The 16,750-nt window shown below is 41.9% G+C and overlaps 2 protein-coding genes across 7 annotated transcripts in view; one reads left to right on the top strand and one right to left on the bottom strand.

Annotated features, from left to right (window-relative positions):
* The window catches only part of aagab (alpha and gamma adaptin binding protein), a 47,068-nt gene extending 33,840 nt beyond the window's left edge, over positions 1-13,228 (bottom strand). Inside the window, exon 1 of one of the 2 annotated variants that reach the window (XM_043677178.1) lies at positions 13,057-13,228. In XM_043677178.1, coding sequence (XP_043533113.1) covers positions 13,057-13,123 — 67 coding nt within the window. In that variant the 5' untranslated portion in view covers positions 13,124-13,228. The remainder of the gene's footprint in view (positions 1-13,056) is intronic. The other variant, XM_043677179.1, reaches the window with a different exon arrangement.
* Positions 13,229-13,268: 40 nt separating this feature from the next.
* The window catches only part of iqch (IQ motif containing H), a 181,800-nt gene continuing 178,318 nt past the window's right edge, over positions 13,269-16,750 (top strand). For 4 of the 5 annotated variants that reach the window (XR_006309444.1, XR_006309445.1, XM_043677175.1 and 1 more), the window contains exon 1: positions 13,520-13,718. Coding sequence is in view for 3 of the 5 variants with exons in the window: in XM_043677175.1 (XP_043533110.1) it covers positions 13,617-13,718 (102 nt within the window). In the remaining 2 variants the exon portion in view is untranslated. Of the gene's footprint in view, positions 13,355-13,519; positions 13,719-16,750 lie in introns of those variants that run through there. The other variant, XM_043677177.1, reaches the window with a different exon arrangement.

Consider the following 16,750-nt stretch of genomic DNA (forward strand, 5'->3'; position numbering starts at 1 on the left):
TCGGCCGGGGCAGTCAGGTTTGTGGATTTTGGGCAGGAGGTAGAAACGGGCGGTGCGGGGTTGTGGGACTATGAGGTTGGAGGCGGTGGATGGGAGATCCCCCGAGGTGATGAGGTTATGGACGGTCTGGGAGATAATCTTGACCTCTTTCCACCTATCACATTTCCGACGCCCCTCCCCCAAGTCCCTCCTCCCTACCTTTTATCTTAGCCTGCTGGACAAACTTTCCTCATTCCTGAAGAAGGGCTTATGCCCGAAACGTCGATTCTCCTGTTCCCTGGATGCTGCCTGACCTGCTGCGCTTTTCCAGCAACACATTTCCAGCTCTGATCTCCAGCATCTGCAGACCTCACTTTCTCCTCTATTTTCAGAACAGCATAGTTAAGCCTAGTTTGGATAGACAGAGTTCTGTGGGTAATCTATATAATGTTTTTTTGTGTTTCATTCCGTAATTTAGTGAATACATTTGTCTGTTTTAAAACCGGGTAGTCAATCTAGCTAACTTACACTGGATAATTTTCACTGTACACTTACTGAAACAAATAGCAAAGTTACAGTCTGGACTACCTGCTTAAAAATGTTGAGTGGTCTGGCCTAATCCATAACACCAGAGTGCCAACAAAGGACAAAAATTACCACCAGTATCTCCCCCACATTCATGGGAATGGCTTGGTAAGCCCTGTACTTGGTTCCATGTCGACTATGCTGGTCCTTTCATGGGTTCAATGCTCCTAGTCATTGTGGATGCCCACTCAAAGGACTGGACCTACATAGTGACAAAAGTAGAAAAACTGAGCATCTTTTGCAATACACAGATTCCCAGAAATATTGGGCACAGATAACAGGCCACTGTTTGCCAGCAGGGAATTTGAGAATTTCCAAAAGTCGAATGGTAGTTGACATACAAAGACAGTTCCATACCATGCATCATCTGATGGTGGCATAAAGAGCAATGCAAACTTTGATGGCAGGCATAAAGAAACAGTCTACAGCTTCACTAGATACCAAGCTGTCACAGTTCCTATTTGTTTATAGGACCACCCCTTTTACAACTACAAGGATAGCTCTAGCAGAGTTGCTAATGGGGAGAAGACTCTGCACCAGGTTAAATCTGACCTTCACAGACAGACAGGGAAGGGAGCAGGAGAAGGGTGAAACGGTATTTAGAACACCAATGCCGCACACAAGACTCCGCGATGAGAGACGGTTTACTTCAGGGGATAAAGTTTGGTGTCGGAACAATGGGCATGTCCCTGCATAAGTAATAAGTATGGTCAATGTGGGGTCAGGCCCAGTGATGTTTAAGTTTTTTTGGTAGGTGCAACAGTCCTGAACAAGCACATGGACCATATGAAAGCTACAAATTCACTAACGATGTGGGAGCACAACATGCCCAGTTCCTCGACAGCCTTTCCAACCATTCCAGAACCTGTGGGTTCTCCCTCTCTGTCAAGCATTGAAGATACCTTGGAAGCTGAGATAGACACTGTGGATGTTGCTGTCTTGTCACCTAAAGAGGGGAATGAATTTCTTCTGAGATGCTCTGGTCCCAAGAGGCATGCTGCTGGCTGTTACATACTGCCCAAACCAAAAGGCAGAATTGAAGGAACCTGACCCGGAGTGCTAAAATCCCCCAGGAGGAGTCACAAAAAAAAACTGGCTTATGTCGTCAGATTCAGAGGGGGAGACCTGTAGTGATTGTAACAAGGTCAGCCACGTGGACCTCACAAAATGAGCTTCCTGATTGAATAAGATTAACAACCCCAATCAGGGAGCCTTGGCTGACAGATAAGAACAGGAGTGTCAGACATCCTGTTCAATCCAATTGCTGACTGAAGGAGCTGGATCAGTGTCAAGATCACTCCATGTGTAAATAAAGGGTGACTTGGCAACAAGTACCAGCCTCCATGGAGTTATTGATTACTTGAGAATCAAATTGTTATCTGAAAAGGAAGAATGTGCAGGGCTACAGGGAGTAAAATTTTTCTGCAGAAAATCAGTACAGGCGATGAACCAAATGGCTATCTTCTGTTCTGTAATATTTTGTGATTCTAATACTTGCAAACTGAAGCATGTATAAAGTATTAAAATACAAGTGAATTGACATTACTGCACAGTCAACAGATAGATGAACCCAAGCTCGCACCCACAATTTCACAAGTTAACCTCATCTACCACTTTAACATTGGTGAAATGTGTCTTTGAAGAGCTTCATCTGCAATGCACGGATTATGTTGACCAAACTGAGTTAATAAATAAAACAGGTCAACAATGAGAAGTGTGACAGTGTTTTTATTGCACAGTGGCAGTGCCCCTATCTCTGGGTCAGGTTGCCCAGGTTCCAGTCTGACCTCCCAACAGGTGTGTTGTAGTATATCTAAACTGACCGATTAAAATAATCCATGGGAAGAGTGAAATAGAAGACAAAGTGCCAAAGAAACTCAGTAGGTCTGATAGGATAATGGACAGTGAAACAGAATTAATGTTACAAGTCAAATTTGACACTTTATCAGAACTGATGGAACTGGAACCGTTATTGATTTTGTATTGTAGAAAAAAAGGGAGAAGCAGGAGGACAAAAAAAAAGAAGTACTGTACCTTGTTCCTCGATTTAGCACTTTACCATCTTTGGGATCAACAATCAGTTCAATAATTTCAGACGTTGAATCTCTGTCCTCCAAATCCACGGAGAAGGTAACCATTTAACATCTCATCCAAAAGTTAAAAAAAGTCACACAACACCAGGTTATAGTCCAACAGGTTTAATTGGAGGCACTAGCTTTCAGAGCACTGGTCCTTCAATCACCTGAAGCAGCAGCACTTCAAAAGCTAGTGCCTCCAAATTAAACCTGTTGGACTTTAACCTGGCGTTGTGATTTTTAAACTTTGTCCACTCCAGTTCAACACTGGCTCCTCCAACTCACCCAAAAGAAGAGCATCTCCACCAACAAAGCACTCCTCAAAATTGTAATGAAAATACAAGTTTGCACCTCACATTTATTTCTGTCATACTGTTTAATTTTAAAGCTCATGCTTAATTTATAAAATTTTATAAATAATCTACCTTTTTTTCCTTACTAATTTTGCTTTCTGAAACCCTGGATGGGATTTTCTGATGGTCTTGAAATGTTATTTTTGCTTAAAAAGGACGTGCACAGAGACCCTGTGGATTCTGCAGGAATTGCCCAGGAAATTGAAAATTCCTATAGGTGATACCACTATGCTTGAAGTATTCTGAAAGTATCCATTAAACCAGAGACTTCAGAGGGTTCTGATGAAATTAAGTAAATAATTGCTCAGAAAAAGTTGGACTATTGCTATTAAGTACATAACCCAACACCTAGGTTAACTATTCAACTGATCCCATATTTAGCTCACATACCTTAAAATACACCTGTCCCAGACCACTTACATCCCCCAGACATCAAAAATGACAGTCTCTTGCTAGTCTGGACCTGATGCTCCCTTCCTAACGGAGCTGGTTAAGCCCCAAGAATTGGTCCACAGTGAGCAAAAGGGGAATAGCGTCTACCTCCCTACTACCAACTTCATCTGCCCCGGACCCTGTTACCACCTCCATCATTTCACGTTTCTGTCCTGATGCCACCCAGCCTTTCCCTACCTGTTCTCTGGCTGCACCCACACCTGAAAGCCCCATGGACCAACAATTACCTTTGCTGTGGAGCCTGATAGCACCCTCCCACCTAGACCTATTCTAAACATTGCACCACTGACCTGGTCACACTGCCATCTAGCTCTCCACCCCTACCCTCTTGGCATGATACTCACCTATCATCCCTATAACCCCATTCATGTGGCATTCTAACTTCACATATTATGTACTTACTTTTGATAGCATTTACCGGTGATTCTGCATCTTGAAATGTCAGAATACAGCAACTGACTACTGTGAAAAGGAAAGGATAGGTGGGGGGGGAGAAAAGAAAAAGAGTACTGATTTGCCATTCCCCAGCAATTCTACAGTTCCAGAGAACAATCAGCATTGAAGAATTACTCAGCATTTCTGAAGCAGCCCTGATCAGAATTTCTCAAAAGAAAATGCAGATCCCCTTATTCCATAAAAAAAAAGGCAAAGCAAAGCAATCTGCAAGATTACCACTCCTTCAAAAATATGTCTCAATAAAACAGAATCAATAAAGATTTCCACCAGTCACTTTCAAAATGTACAGCTACAAATCAAATCACTCTTAAGGAATACCTTCAATGCAATTATATAGGCTGGACTAGCTCTTTGGCACACTTAAATTTCCACTTTGTAGTACAGATATGCTACAGATACTGTACTTAAAACAGAAGCGTGATCTCCCAGTTTCCAAAGCCACCTTGTGGAACTTAAGCAGAACAGTACCAAAACTGTTAGATTAAGTAGGTGAATTGCATGTGAAATGTGATTGGGACAACGAAAGATTACCTAAAATGTAAATCCATTTTTGACACTGGGCACCTCAAATGATTAATTCCTCAACTTAAACAATTGCCTGAAAGTTTATATTTCACACAATCTGACAAAATCTTCAACATTTGTTAACAGTTTGTGAAATCGCATCCGGGTTATATATTGAGCTTGGGAAACTCCGTGGTGGAGGTGGCCACTGGGCCACACTGGGTCAAGTGCACAGCCAGAAATTCTGATGAAACATTAACTCTGATTTCTCTCCACAGAGGCTGTCAGGCCTGCTGAGATTTTCCAGCAATTTTTGTTTTTGGTTAACATTTTGTCATCCAAACCTGAACTCTGCTTGTTTTTGCAAATAGCTGTTTATTGTGAAACTTTCAATGAAGGTGGTGAATGTTTACAGGCTACTCACTTGGTGTAAACACTTGAATGCTGACAACTACACTTTCTAATATGTAAATCTGTATTGCAAAATCTTTCTCCCACAAATTGTTTCTTTGCCAAAGCACTGCAACCACCAAGCAGTGGTTTATCCCAAAAGAACAGTCTTAACAGCAATTCTTGCTAATCTCTCAAAACGAGAACATCCCTTGGAGTGTTGTTGCTAATATTTCAGTTAACATTATCTTGAATTGTGAAAATGCCATCAGCACAGTTATATGCTTTTTGTTCTTCCAAACATGCTGCAGGACAGGAAGATTGAGCTGTGTAATACCAGACCCATGATTGGATTCATCACTAGAGTAAGGTTTGGAGCAATTTCACTTCAATGTCTGACCTCAGAGTCAGAAGGTTGAGTGTCCAAATCCCACTCCAGGATGCGGATAAATTATACCAACCAATATTCCAAACCGGAGGAATTGTTGTTCTTTGAAAAGTTAAACCTCATTTTTATTTTGTGGTGATTAAATTGCCAGAGCACATGTCTTCAATGAAAATAGATTAACTCGTCATCCATTTCAAATTTGTTTACTGGATTATGTTGAGTGCAAAATGGCTTTATGTGCATAAAGATGTTTGAGAGCTTCACATAAATGCAAACCTTTTACAAATTGGACTAAAACAAGAAGCTCTTGGCACTTAACATTAAAAAGGTGAATATAACTATTGTTTGATTTTGTTTCTCCTGCATAATATACTGTAACATTGGTGCTAATACATCTTATAAACTTATCTAACAATGCTCTGCAACAACCATCGCTAATACTTAAAGTCAATTTAAGCTATACCAAATTAGATGTAAACGTTGGCGGTTTTTGTTTCAAAGTGTAACTCTCTGGTCTGCAATGCATTTATGAACCAAGCTGAATCCCACAACACATTTAAAATAAAAGCAAAATAACGCCAATCATGTCTCACTTGGATGGGCTAATTTACAAAGGCACTCATGCATTTCATCTTTGGTCAAACCCAGTATTGCTCGATGATTGTAATTTATCGCTTTTTACATTCCACATTCAACACTAACTTGTTTTACTGTAAATAGTGGAATTAAATATTTCATCTTGCAACACAAGCATTTCCATGGTTGAATAAAATGGCACACTGGAAAAGTTTTAAGTTTCCATAACAAAAAACTACAACTTTCCATCAGATAAGCTTTCATTGGCATGCAGACTAATGTTGAACACACACTGCCAAAAGATAAGTTATTGTTATCAAATTAATTAAAACTGTACACAACAACTTGCTACTAAGAATTTTAAATGTAGAATTTTGGCTACAGTTAAACATAATACAAAGTGTAATATTGTTTGATATGGCATTGTGCTTAGATTCCATTAACCCTTTCAAGGTAAGTAATTTGCCAAGTGTATTTTTTTCTGTGGAAAAAGATCATTGTTTGACAAATTTTGACTACGTGTTCCAAAATCATGTGCAAATCAAATAGTTGCACCCAAATGTTTTAGGTACTTTTTTTGTCTCTATCAAAAAAGGCTTGCAGCAGTGACTGCCTCATGATGAGATTCTAGTTGTTCAATGGTTGCTAGTCATTTCTATATGGTAAAAACAATGACTGCAGATGCTGGAAACCAGATTCTGGATCAGTGGTGCTGGAAGAGTACAGCAATTCAGGCAGCATCCAAGGACAGGCAAAATCGACGTATCGAGCAAAAGCCCTTCATCAGGAATAAAGCTGGATTTTCTACAGCACTCTCTCAGTATAGAATAAAGAGGGTCAAGCTGGATTTTCGCACCTGCGATGGTCATTTCTATATGATGAGGCAGGTGAAGAATATGGTGATCTATTTTCCAAATTGTAACCCCTTACTTCCACAAGACTGAAGGTAGGTGCACTGACCACCTATTGGCAATGACCCACAGCCAAGCAATAAATTGTGACTCAAAAACACAGGTATACAGCAACACAGGTATACAGCAGACAACAATCCCTCAGATAGCACAAAGGTTATAGGGCAGCTGTGAGAAAAACATAACAGATCTCAAGCCGTCGGATGAAAAAGAAATGTGATCCTGTTGCCAATCCTTATCAGTATTTATCAAGACCAATGTCCACACTAAACTAACGCTAACTTGCCATTAATTTCGCCAATGTTGACCTTTGTTTGACAACAGGAATCAGCAGAAGACATTAGCTGAAAACTCCAGAAAACAGCTCTCATGTATAAACCACGCTACTGGGAATTCAGTTGACTGATTTTGCACTGTGAAGGTTTTATAATGGGATTAACTGATTTACTATAAACCATTGATTTTAATAAGGAAACGTTACAGGGTCAGCAATAAATCTTATATGGCTATACCAGCTTCAATGCAGTTGATGTCAGTATAATAAGACATACTGAAACCGCACTTACACTATAATTCTAGAATAGAAACAAAATATTTTGCATTTATAGTTTACCATAGTTCAGAGGGAGATACTAGCCTTGGAGGAAGTAGTTTGTTTTACCAGAATAATATTTGGACTTCATAGCTTATATTCCAGTCAAAACTACAAAGATTAGAATTGAGAAGTTTAGACAGTTAATGGGTGATCTGATCAAAGTGTTCAAGGTTTTAAAGGGCAGCAGGGTAGATACAGAAAAACTATATTACACTTTTTGGGAGGGATTGACCTTAAAATCTTTCACATAAAGTGTGGTACAGGTTTGACACACAATTGGCAATTAATGCTGGGTTAATTGTCTGATGTGGGAGTTTAGGGAGGGTTTACGGATTACTGAGGTTATATTTGCAATAAATGCCATTGGTTGCAAATCCTATCAGATCGAATGGATCGGTTGGAGAGGCAGTTAGAGGCAATGTGGAAGTTACAAGAGCAAGGGGGTGTGATAGATGGCAGTGATAGGGGGAGGGAGGGAGTCTCAGATACAGTCACATGGTTGGTTTAACTCCAGGAAAGGTAAGAGAGGTAGGCAGGTAGTGCAGAGGTCTTCTGTGGCTATCCCCATTTCAAACAAGTATGCTATTTTGGAAAACGTAGGGGATGATGGATTCTCAGGGGAACGTAGCACGAACAGCCAAGTTTCTGGTATTGAGACTGGCTCTAAAGTAATGAGAGGTACGTCGGGTTCCAAGCGATCGAATGTGTTAGAGGACTCTCTCATCAGGGGCACAGACAGGCGTTACTGTGGCCAGCAGCGAAAAATCAGAATGATGTGTTGCTTCCCTGGTGCCAGGATCAAGGATGTCTCAGAGAGGGTGAAGGTGGGGGGTAAGACCTAGGGAGATAGTGAGGAAAGATTTCAATCTGAGAACTGGCACAGTTGAGAACAAAGGCGAATCAAAACAGTCAGGGCAGGCAGGGACAAAGCAGAGAACAAGGTTGGACTGATAACTTAAACTGATTTATTTCAATGCAAGAGGCCTAACAGGGAAGGCAGATGAACTCAGGGCATGGTTAGGAACATGGAACTGGGATATCACAGCAATTACAGAAACATGACTCAGGGATGGACAGGACTGGCAGCTTAATGTTCCAGGTTACAAATACTACAGGAAGGCGAGAGAGGAAGGAGAGTGGCATTTTTGATAAGGGATAGCATTACAGCATTAGGGAGGATATTCCCAGAAATACATCCAGGAAAGTTATTTAGGTGGAACTGAGAAATAAGAAAGGGATGATCATCCTACTGAGATTGTATTATAGACCCCCTAATAGTCAGAGGGAAATTGAGAAACAAATTTATAAGGAGATCTCAGTTATCTGTAAGAATAATAGGGTGGTTATGGTAGGGGATTTTAACTTTCCAAACATCGACTGGGTCTGCCATAGTGTTAAGGGTTTAGATGGAGAGGAATTTGTTAAGTGTGTACAAGAAAATTTTCTGATTCAGTATGTGGATGTACTAACTAGAGAAAGTGCAAAACTTGACCTACTCTTGGAAAATAAAGCAGGGCAGGTGACTGAGGTGTCAGTGGGGGAGCACTTTGGGACCAGCGACCATAATTCTATTAGTTTTAAAATAGTGATGGAAAAGGATAGACCAGATCTAAAAGTTGAAGTTCTAAATTGGAGGAAGGCCAATTTTGATGGTATTAGGCAAGAACTTTCAAAAGCTGATTGGGCGCAGATGTTCACAGGTAAAGGGATGGCTGGAAAATGGGAAGCCTTCAGTTATGAGATAACCGGAGTTCACAACAAGTATATTCCTGTTAGAGTGAAAGGAAAGGCTGGAATACTGGATGACTAAAGAAATTGAGGGCTTGGTTAAAAAACAGAAGGAATAGGTATAGACAGGATAGATCAAGTGAATCCTTAGAAGAGTATAAAGGCAGGAGGAGTATACTTAAGAGAGAAATCAGGAGGGCAAAAGAGGACATGAGACAGCTTTGGCAAATAGAGTTAAGGAGAATCCAAAGAGTTTTTACAAATACATTAAGGGCAAAAGGGTAACTAGGGAGAGAACAAATCCCCTCAAAGATCAGCAAAGCAGCCTTTGTGTGGAGCTGCAGGAAGTAGGGCAGATACTAAACAAGTATTTTGCATCAGTATTTGCTGTGGAAAAGGAGATGGAAGATATAGAACGTAGGGAAATTGATGGAGACATCTCGAAAAATGTCCATACCACAGAGGAGGAAGTGCTGGAAACGCATAAAAGTGGATAAATCCCCAGGACCTGATCAGGTGTACCTCATGGAATACAGGGAGAACTCGCTATTTGGATACAAAAGGTAGAAGACAGAGGAAGGTGGTGCAGGGTTGTTTCTCAGACTGGAGGCCTGTGACCAGTGGAGTGCCACAAGGATCGGTGCTGGGTCCACTCCTTTTCATCATAAGAGGTATCATTAGTAAGTTTGCTGAGGACACCAAAATTGGAGGTGTAATGGACAGCGATGAGGTTACCTCACATTACAACAGGATCTTGATCAGATGGGCCAATGGGCTGAGGAGTGGCAGATGGAATTTAAATTAGATAAATGCAAGTGCTGCATTTTGGGAAAGCAAATCTTAGCAGGACTTATACACTTAATGGTAAGGTCCTAGGGAGCGTTGCTGAACAAAGAGACCTTGGGAGTGCAGGTTCACAGCTCCTTGGAAGTGGAGTCGCAGGTAGATAGGATAGTGAAGGCGGCATTTGGTATGCTTTCCTTTATTGGCTAGAGTATTAAGTACAGGAGTTGGGAGGTCATGTTGCGTCTGTACAGGACTTTTGTTAGGCTGTTTTTGGAATGTAGAGTGCAATTCTGGTCTCCTTCCTATTGGAGGAATGTTATGAAACTTGAAAGGGTTGAGAAAAGATTTACAAGGATGTTGCCAGGGTTGGAGAATTTGAGCTACAGGGAGAGGTTGAATAGGCTGGGACTGTTTTTCCTGGAGCGTCCGAGGCTGAGGGGTAACCTTATAGAGGTTTATAAAATCATGAGGGGTATGGATAGGATAAATAGATAAAGTCTTTCCCCTGGGGTGAGGGAAGTCTAGAACTAGAGGGCATAGGTTTAGGGTGAGAGGGGAAAAGATATGAAAGGGACCCAAGGGGCAGCGTTTTCACACAGAGGGTGGTACATGTATGGAATGAGCTGCCAGAGGAAGTGGAGGAGAGTACAATTGCAACATTTCAAAGGCATCTGGATGGGTATAAGAATAGGGAGGGTTTGGAGGGATATTGGCCAGGTGCTGGCAGGTGGGACTAGATTGGGTTGGGTTATCTGGTCGACATGGACGAGTTGGATCAAAGGGGCTGTTTCTGTGCTGTACATTTCCATGGCTGTATGACTCTAAGAGGACTGCATCTGGATGGGTATAAGAATAGGGAGGGTTTGGAGGGATATGGTCCAGGTGCTGGCAGGTGGGACTAGATTGGGTTGGGTTATCTGGTAGACATGGACGAGTTGGATCGAAGGGGCTGTTTCTGTGCTGTACATTTCCATGGCTGTATGACTCTAAGAGGACTGATGGAGTCTCGGTCTAGCTTGTTATTTAAAGGATGGGACACCTTCAGGACTACAAAGTGAGTGAATTACCTGCTCAAGTCCCTGAAACATATGAAGTTTGAACAGGAGTAGGCCTTGCAGCACCGCTCCATGACTTAATGAGATAATACTTGATCTGGTGTCACCTCAAATCTACTTTACTGACTGTCGTTACTCTCAAGTCCCTTATTTATCAAAAATTAAGTCTGTCTGGAATACAGTCTCTCTTCCCTTCTGAGGAATAAAATTCCACATATGAGCTACTAAATTGGAACCCTTAGATTTAAATGGTGTCCTATAGTTTTAACCTCTCATAAAAGGGAAACATCCTCTCAGCACTGACTCTGCCAACATCCCTCAGGATCTTATGTTTTAAATGAGGAGTGATCTGATTATCTAAACTTCAATGGATATAGATTCAGCCATCATAAGATAACCACTTCATCCCAGGAATCAGTTAATTGAACCTTATCAGAGCCATTTCTACTACAATTATACCGTTCAAGAAGGTGACCAAAATGGCGCATAGAACTTCACAGAGGGGTTTACAAAGCTTTCAGACTTAGAGGAAAGTTGGATAAAACCATTTTCTTTTGAGATTATGCAAAGTACTTTGACTATTTACATCGATTTCCCAAGTTTGTTCATGTAGTTCAATGAGTGGAGTAAGATTTGCACCAATACATGCATCTACAGACTATATTTCCAAGTGAGGTGCATCAGTTTCTTAAAAAACTCCAATGATTGAGAATCTAATTCCTAAACTAATATGATGTATTAGCTGGAACATTGCTGTTATGATAAATTCTTTCCCTGGGGACATGGGATATTGGTGAGCAGAAATCAAAAAGATATTACTAATTTTAACACCTACTTGAAATATTTGCCTAGGTAGACACAGCACAGTATGCTGACATTGCCCAGCTTTACTTCACGAACACATTTCTTGATACTTTCAGAGCCTCTCAATTGGCAGACTACTTGTTTGACATGGACTTGTAGACAAAAAGGAAGTTATTCAAACTAAATACAGGAAAAGTCAAAATCATTGACTTCTGTGCTTGGAAGAAACTTTGGAAGACTCAAAACTTTGTTTCTCTCCCCACAGATGTTGCCAGACTAGCCGAGTTTTTTCAAGTTTTTATGGTTGTAAGTTTGCTCGTTGAGTTGGTAGGTTTGTTCTCAGATGTTTTGTCACCATGCTAGGGAACATCACCAGTGCACCTCCGTTGAAGCGCTGGTGTTCTGTCCCACTTTCTATTTATATGTCTTGGTCTGTTAAGGAGGGTGAACCGACAATGATATCAATGATAGAAAGTGGAACAGAACACCAGCACTTCATCAGAGGCTCACTGTTGATGTTACCTAGCTTGATGACAAAACATCTGGGAACAAACCTACCAAGCTCAGTGAGCAAAGTTACAACCTGAACTTCAAGCTGATCTACAAACCTTCTTAAAAATTGCAAATCAAGTTTTTATTTCAGCTCCTCAGCATCCACAGTGCCTTGCTTTTACAACTGTCTTTTGTCTCCGCTACAAACTGCTCTCTAATTAAAAACTCCATCCCTCTTCCCCAGCAAACAGAAAGGTGAACCAGGCTGTTTGCAATGTTAGCTACACACCTGACCCTAAGCTTCCAACCACATAGTCACTGATGACACTTATTACAATGTGGATATCTCCATAACACAGTTTGAGATCACCTCTACCATGGGAGGACCGGGGATGGGAACACGAGAAAGGGATAGTTTGGGGGAGGAGAGAAAGACAAGCAGGAGGGAAAGAAGGGGAGGTGGAGGAGGGAAAGAAGGGGAGATATAAACGAGGAATGGAGTAACCCCCGTCGAGAATGTGGTGCTGGAAAAGCACAGCAGGGTCAGGCAGCATCCGAGGGGCAGGAGAATCGACGTTTCGGGCAAAAACCTTTAATCAGGAATGAGGCTGGGAGCCGAGGGGGTGAGAGGCTGATAAGCCTCATTCCTGATGAAGGGCTCCGGCCCGAAACGTCGGCTCTCCTGCTCCTCGGATGCTGCCTGACCTCTTGGGCTTTTCCAGCACCGCACTCTCGACTCTGATCTGCCGTCCTCACTTTCTCCTGTAGTGACCCGCATCACGGGGAGACGGGGAGACAGGCCTCCCCTTCCCATTACCATCCCAGCGCTGGCAGCACCAAGGCCGCCTCCGACCGCCGGCATGTCAGGCCTCCCCTCCAGCTCGGATGGCCCGGTTTCCTGCCCAGCCCCGGGAGCTCCCACTCACCTTTCACTAGCGTCTCCTCCACAAAACCAGGGCAGCAGCTGACAAGCAAAGCGCTGGGAACCTCCATTCCAACTCGACTCGGGCCCGACACTCAACTCTGACCTCTCACCCCGAGCAGCCGCCGGGGTCAAAAGCGTCTCACTTCCCCCTGGAGCTCGCCCTTTCCTTCCAAACCGCACCATACAGACGTCGGCAATTAAGTCTATCTCTCCTAATGCCACATCTCACTGTACCGGAGCCTCGATTTTATTTATCCGCGCTCTCGTTTCTTTCATTTCGGCCTCCGGGAGCGGACAGGGTGAGGAATGTACCATTGTGCCTGTTGGGGGGGGGGGGTGTCGACTAGCTGTCATCGCGTGCAAGCGTGAGCAAGAAACAATTCAATGAGTGGCATGAGGTTTACCTGGATATTATATACTCTGTAACCTTGGAATAGCAATGGAGATTGCTAGCTGTGAGAATGGGTAACTTCGTATTCACCGTTAGGTTATTGGATCTCCCTATTTGCATGTAGTAGAGGCTGTGTTCAGTTGCCATGGGAACCCAGACAGGCCAGAAGGATGACAACAGGCAATGGAGGGATGGTGAGAGCTGGAAGAAACTCAACTGTCCCCCACAACATGGCAAGCAGTAACACTGATGTGGGACACATATTGGTCAAGGTACTTAAAAATGAGTATTTTTTTTCTTCTTTAAAAGCGAACCAAGGCCTTTAAATGCCAATTAAGCTGAACGTTTCATAAACAAAGACAGAAATTGCTGGGGAAACTCAGCAGGTCTGGCAGCATCTGTGGGAGTGAAATCAGAATCAACCCTTTCGTGACTCTCCTCCAGGACAGGCTGAATGTTTCGTTGTCTGGAAGCATAGACTCAAAGGCAGTTTTCGAAAGGGCACTACCAATTAAATGGATTGCATTTCTGTAGCATCTCTCACAACCACAGCATGTCCCAAAGCACTTTAAAACCAGTGAAACGGCTGTTGAAGTGCAGTTACTTCTGCCATATGGCAGCCAGTTTGCGCATAGTGATCTCCCACAAATTGGGAGAAGATAATAAAATTTCAAAATTGCAGAAGAAACTCGGCAGATTTGGCAGCATCTGCGGAGAGAGAAACAAAGTTTACATTTTGTGTTAAGTTCTGAAGAAGGTCGCTGGACTCGAAATGTTAACTGCTCTCTCTCCACAGATGCAGCCAGACCTGATGAATTTCTCCAGGAATTTCATTTTTTTGTTTCTGACTTCCAGCATCAGTTGTTTATTTTATTTTAGCAATGAGATAATAACAGGCTAAGCTGTTTTCATGAGGAAGTCATATTAGAGTTGAGAGGTTAACTCTGCTTTTCTCACCACAGCTGTTATCAGACCTATTAAGTTTCTCCAGTCTTTTCTGTGTTTGCTGCAGGAAAAAGTGGGTTGAAAGGTAAATATTGGACAGGACATTTCATTGTGGATTTTCATTGTTCTCCCATGGATCTTTTACATCTGTCTGAGATAGAACATTTAGTATTTGGTCTGAAATATCACACCTCTAACTATACAGCACTGGAGTGTCAGATTAGATTACCTACAGTGTGGAAATAGGCCCTTTGGCCCAAACAGTCCACACCGACCGTCCAAAGAGTAACCCACCCAGACCCATTTCCCTCTGACTAACGTACCTAACACTATGGGCAATTTAACATGGCCAGTTCATCTTTGGACAGTGGGAGGAAACCGGAACACCTGGAGGAAACCCACACAGACACAAGGAGAATGTGCTAACTCCACACAGACAGTCACCCGAAGCTGGAATCAAACCTGGGACCCTGGTACTGTGAGGCAGCAGTGCTAACCACTGTGCCATTGTGCTGCCTTGACTTTTGTCTTCAAGTCCAGCTCCAGGACAAAATTCTCTGACTAGGTAAGAATTAATCCAATCCAGTGATCGCCTTACAGAGGGAACTGGATAAATACTTGAACAGGAAATTACAACTCTATGTGAAAGAACTGTGGGTTTGGAACTAACTGAATAATGAATAAAGAGTACAGGCAAAATGAGCTGAATGGTTCCTTTCTATGCCGTTTCATTCTATGTTGTCAATACTGTGTTTGTACCAGAGGATTTCTGATTTAACCACACAGAATAAGCAGTTTCATCATTAATTGTGCATTATACAATGTGTTATTTAATATTGGCCAATTTCCAGTGTTATTACACGTGGGAAATGATGACAAATTGTGTTAAAAATGAAGGGGAGAGTAGGATTAGAGAGCAGGATATGGACATTCAGATGCAGTTTAGTTGCCAATTTAAATTCATATATTTTTATTTAAAACATTTCTATGTAGTATTACTTAAGAAACAATATGCAGAGGAGGTGAAGACTAACTACCTTACTCAGGTGAAATTTGGGGCATATGCATAAGAGGAAAAGATAAATGAAGACAAATGAAGGTCCCATACAGATAGAAATACAGGTTATTGGTGAGACGACACCTGATATTTTGTGCAGTTTTGTTCTCCCTACCAAAGAGAGGGTCTACTGACCATGAAGGAATGTAGCCAAAGTTCACTAGGCCAGAAATGGCAAGATTGTCATATGAGAAGAAATTGGTTCAGCTGAGCTTGTGTTCACTGGAGTTTAGAAGCATGAGAGGGTATCTTATTGAAACATAATTCTAACAGTGCTGGACAGACTAGATGCAGTATCAATATTTTCCTTGGTTGGGACACCCAGAACCAGTGGTCACTGTCTCAGGATATGGGGTAGGACTGATATGAGGCAACATTTCTTAACTCAGAATGTGGTCAACCTCAGAAGGCCGTGGAGGCCCTGTCATTGTGCATATTCAAGGTGGAAAGAATTTTGTTTAGATATTAAAGGCAGCAAAGTGTATGGAGAGGAAATAGTGATATGGAGAATCGGCCATTGTCTTATTGAAGGATGTCCAAAGTGCCAAATGGCCTACTCCTGCTCCCAGTTTCTATAATTCAGCCCCTATTTTAAAGCTTTTCCTTATTTTTATACGATAAAATTACTGTAGTTCATGTTTCAGGGAAATGGAGTAGGTTGGTGGGATGTAACCTGAAGATGTTAAAGAACATAAAGCATTCTATGTTTGGATTATTATTTGGTAAATGTCACGTTTGTAATTTTAATCAGCTACTTCTGCAATCACTCTGATAGAAGCTGTTTAAATAATACATTTAGACTTCCAGAAGGCATTCGACAGAGTACCTCACAAAAGGTGTTGGAGGTGGTATTCAGCATGGACAGAGATTTGGCTAATGGACAAGAAACAGTGAGTGGGGACAAGGCATTCTTTTTCAGATTGGTGACCTGTAATCAGTGGGTTCTACGGAGGTCAGTTCTGGAACCGCAATTACATACATTAATGACTTAGAGTAAGCAAGTGAGTATACTGCAGCCAAATTTGCAGACAACACAAATAGGTGGAAAACCAAGTAGCAAGAGATATACAAACAGTTTAGAGAGGTGTTGATAGGGAAACTAAGTTGGCAAAAATTTAGCAAATGGAGTATAATGTGGAGTTGTTCATTTTAGAAGGGAGAACAAAAGAGCATAATATTATTTAAATTGAGAAAAATACACAGAAAGCTGCAACATCAATGGACTGGGAATACTTGTGCATTAAACACCGAAAACAAACACACAGATGCAGCAGGAATTAGGAAAGCTTATGGAATTCTGGC

The sequence above is a fragment of the Chiloscyllium plagiosum genome, chromosome 36 (assembly GCF_004010195.1).
Source record: "Chiloscyllium plagiosum isolate BGI_BamShark_2017 chromosome 36, ASM401019v2, whole genome shotgun sequence".
Taxonomy (NCBI): domain Eukaryota; kingdom Metazoa; phylum Chordata; class Chondrichthyes; order Orectolobiformes; family Hemiscylliidae; genus Chiloscyllium; species Chiloscyllium plagiosum.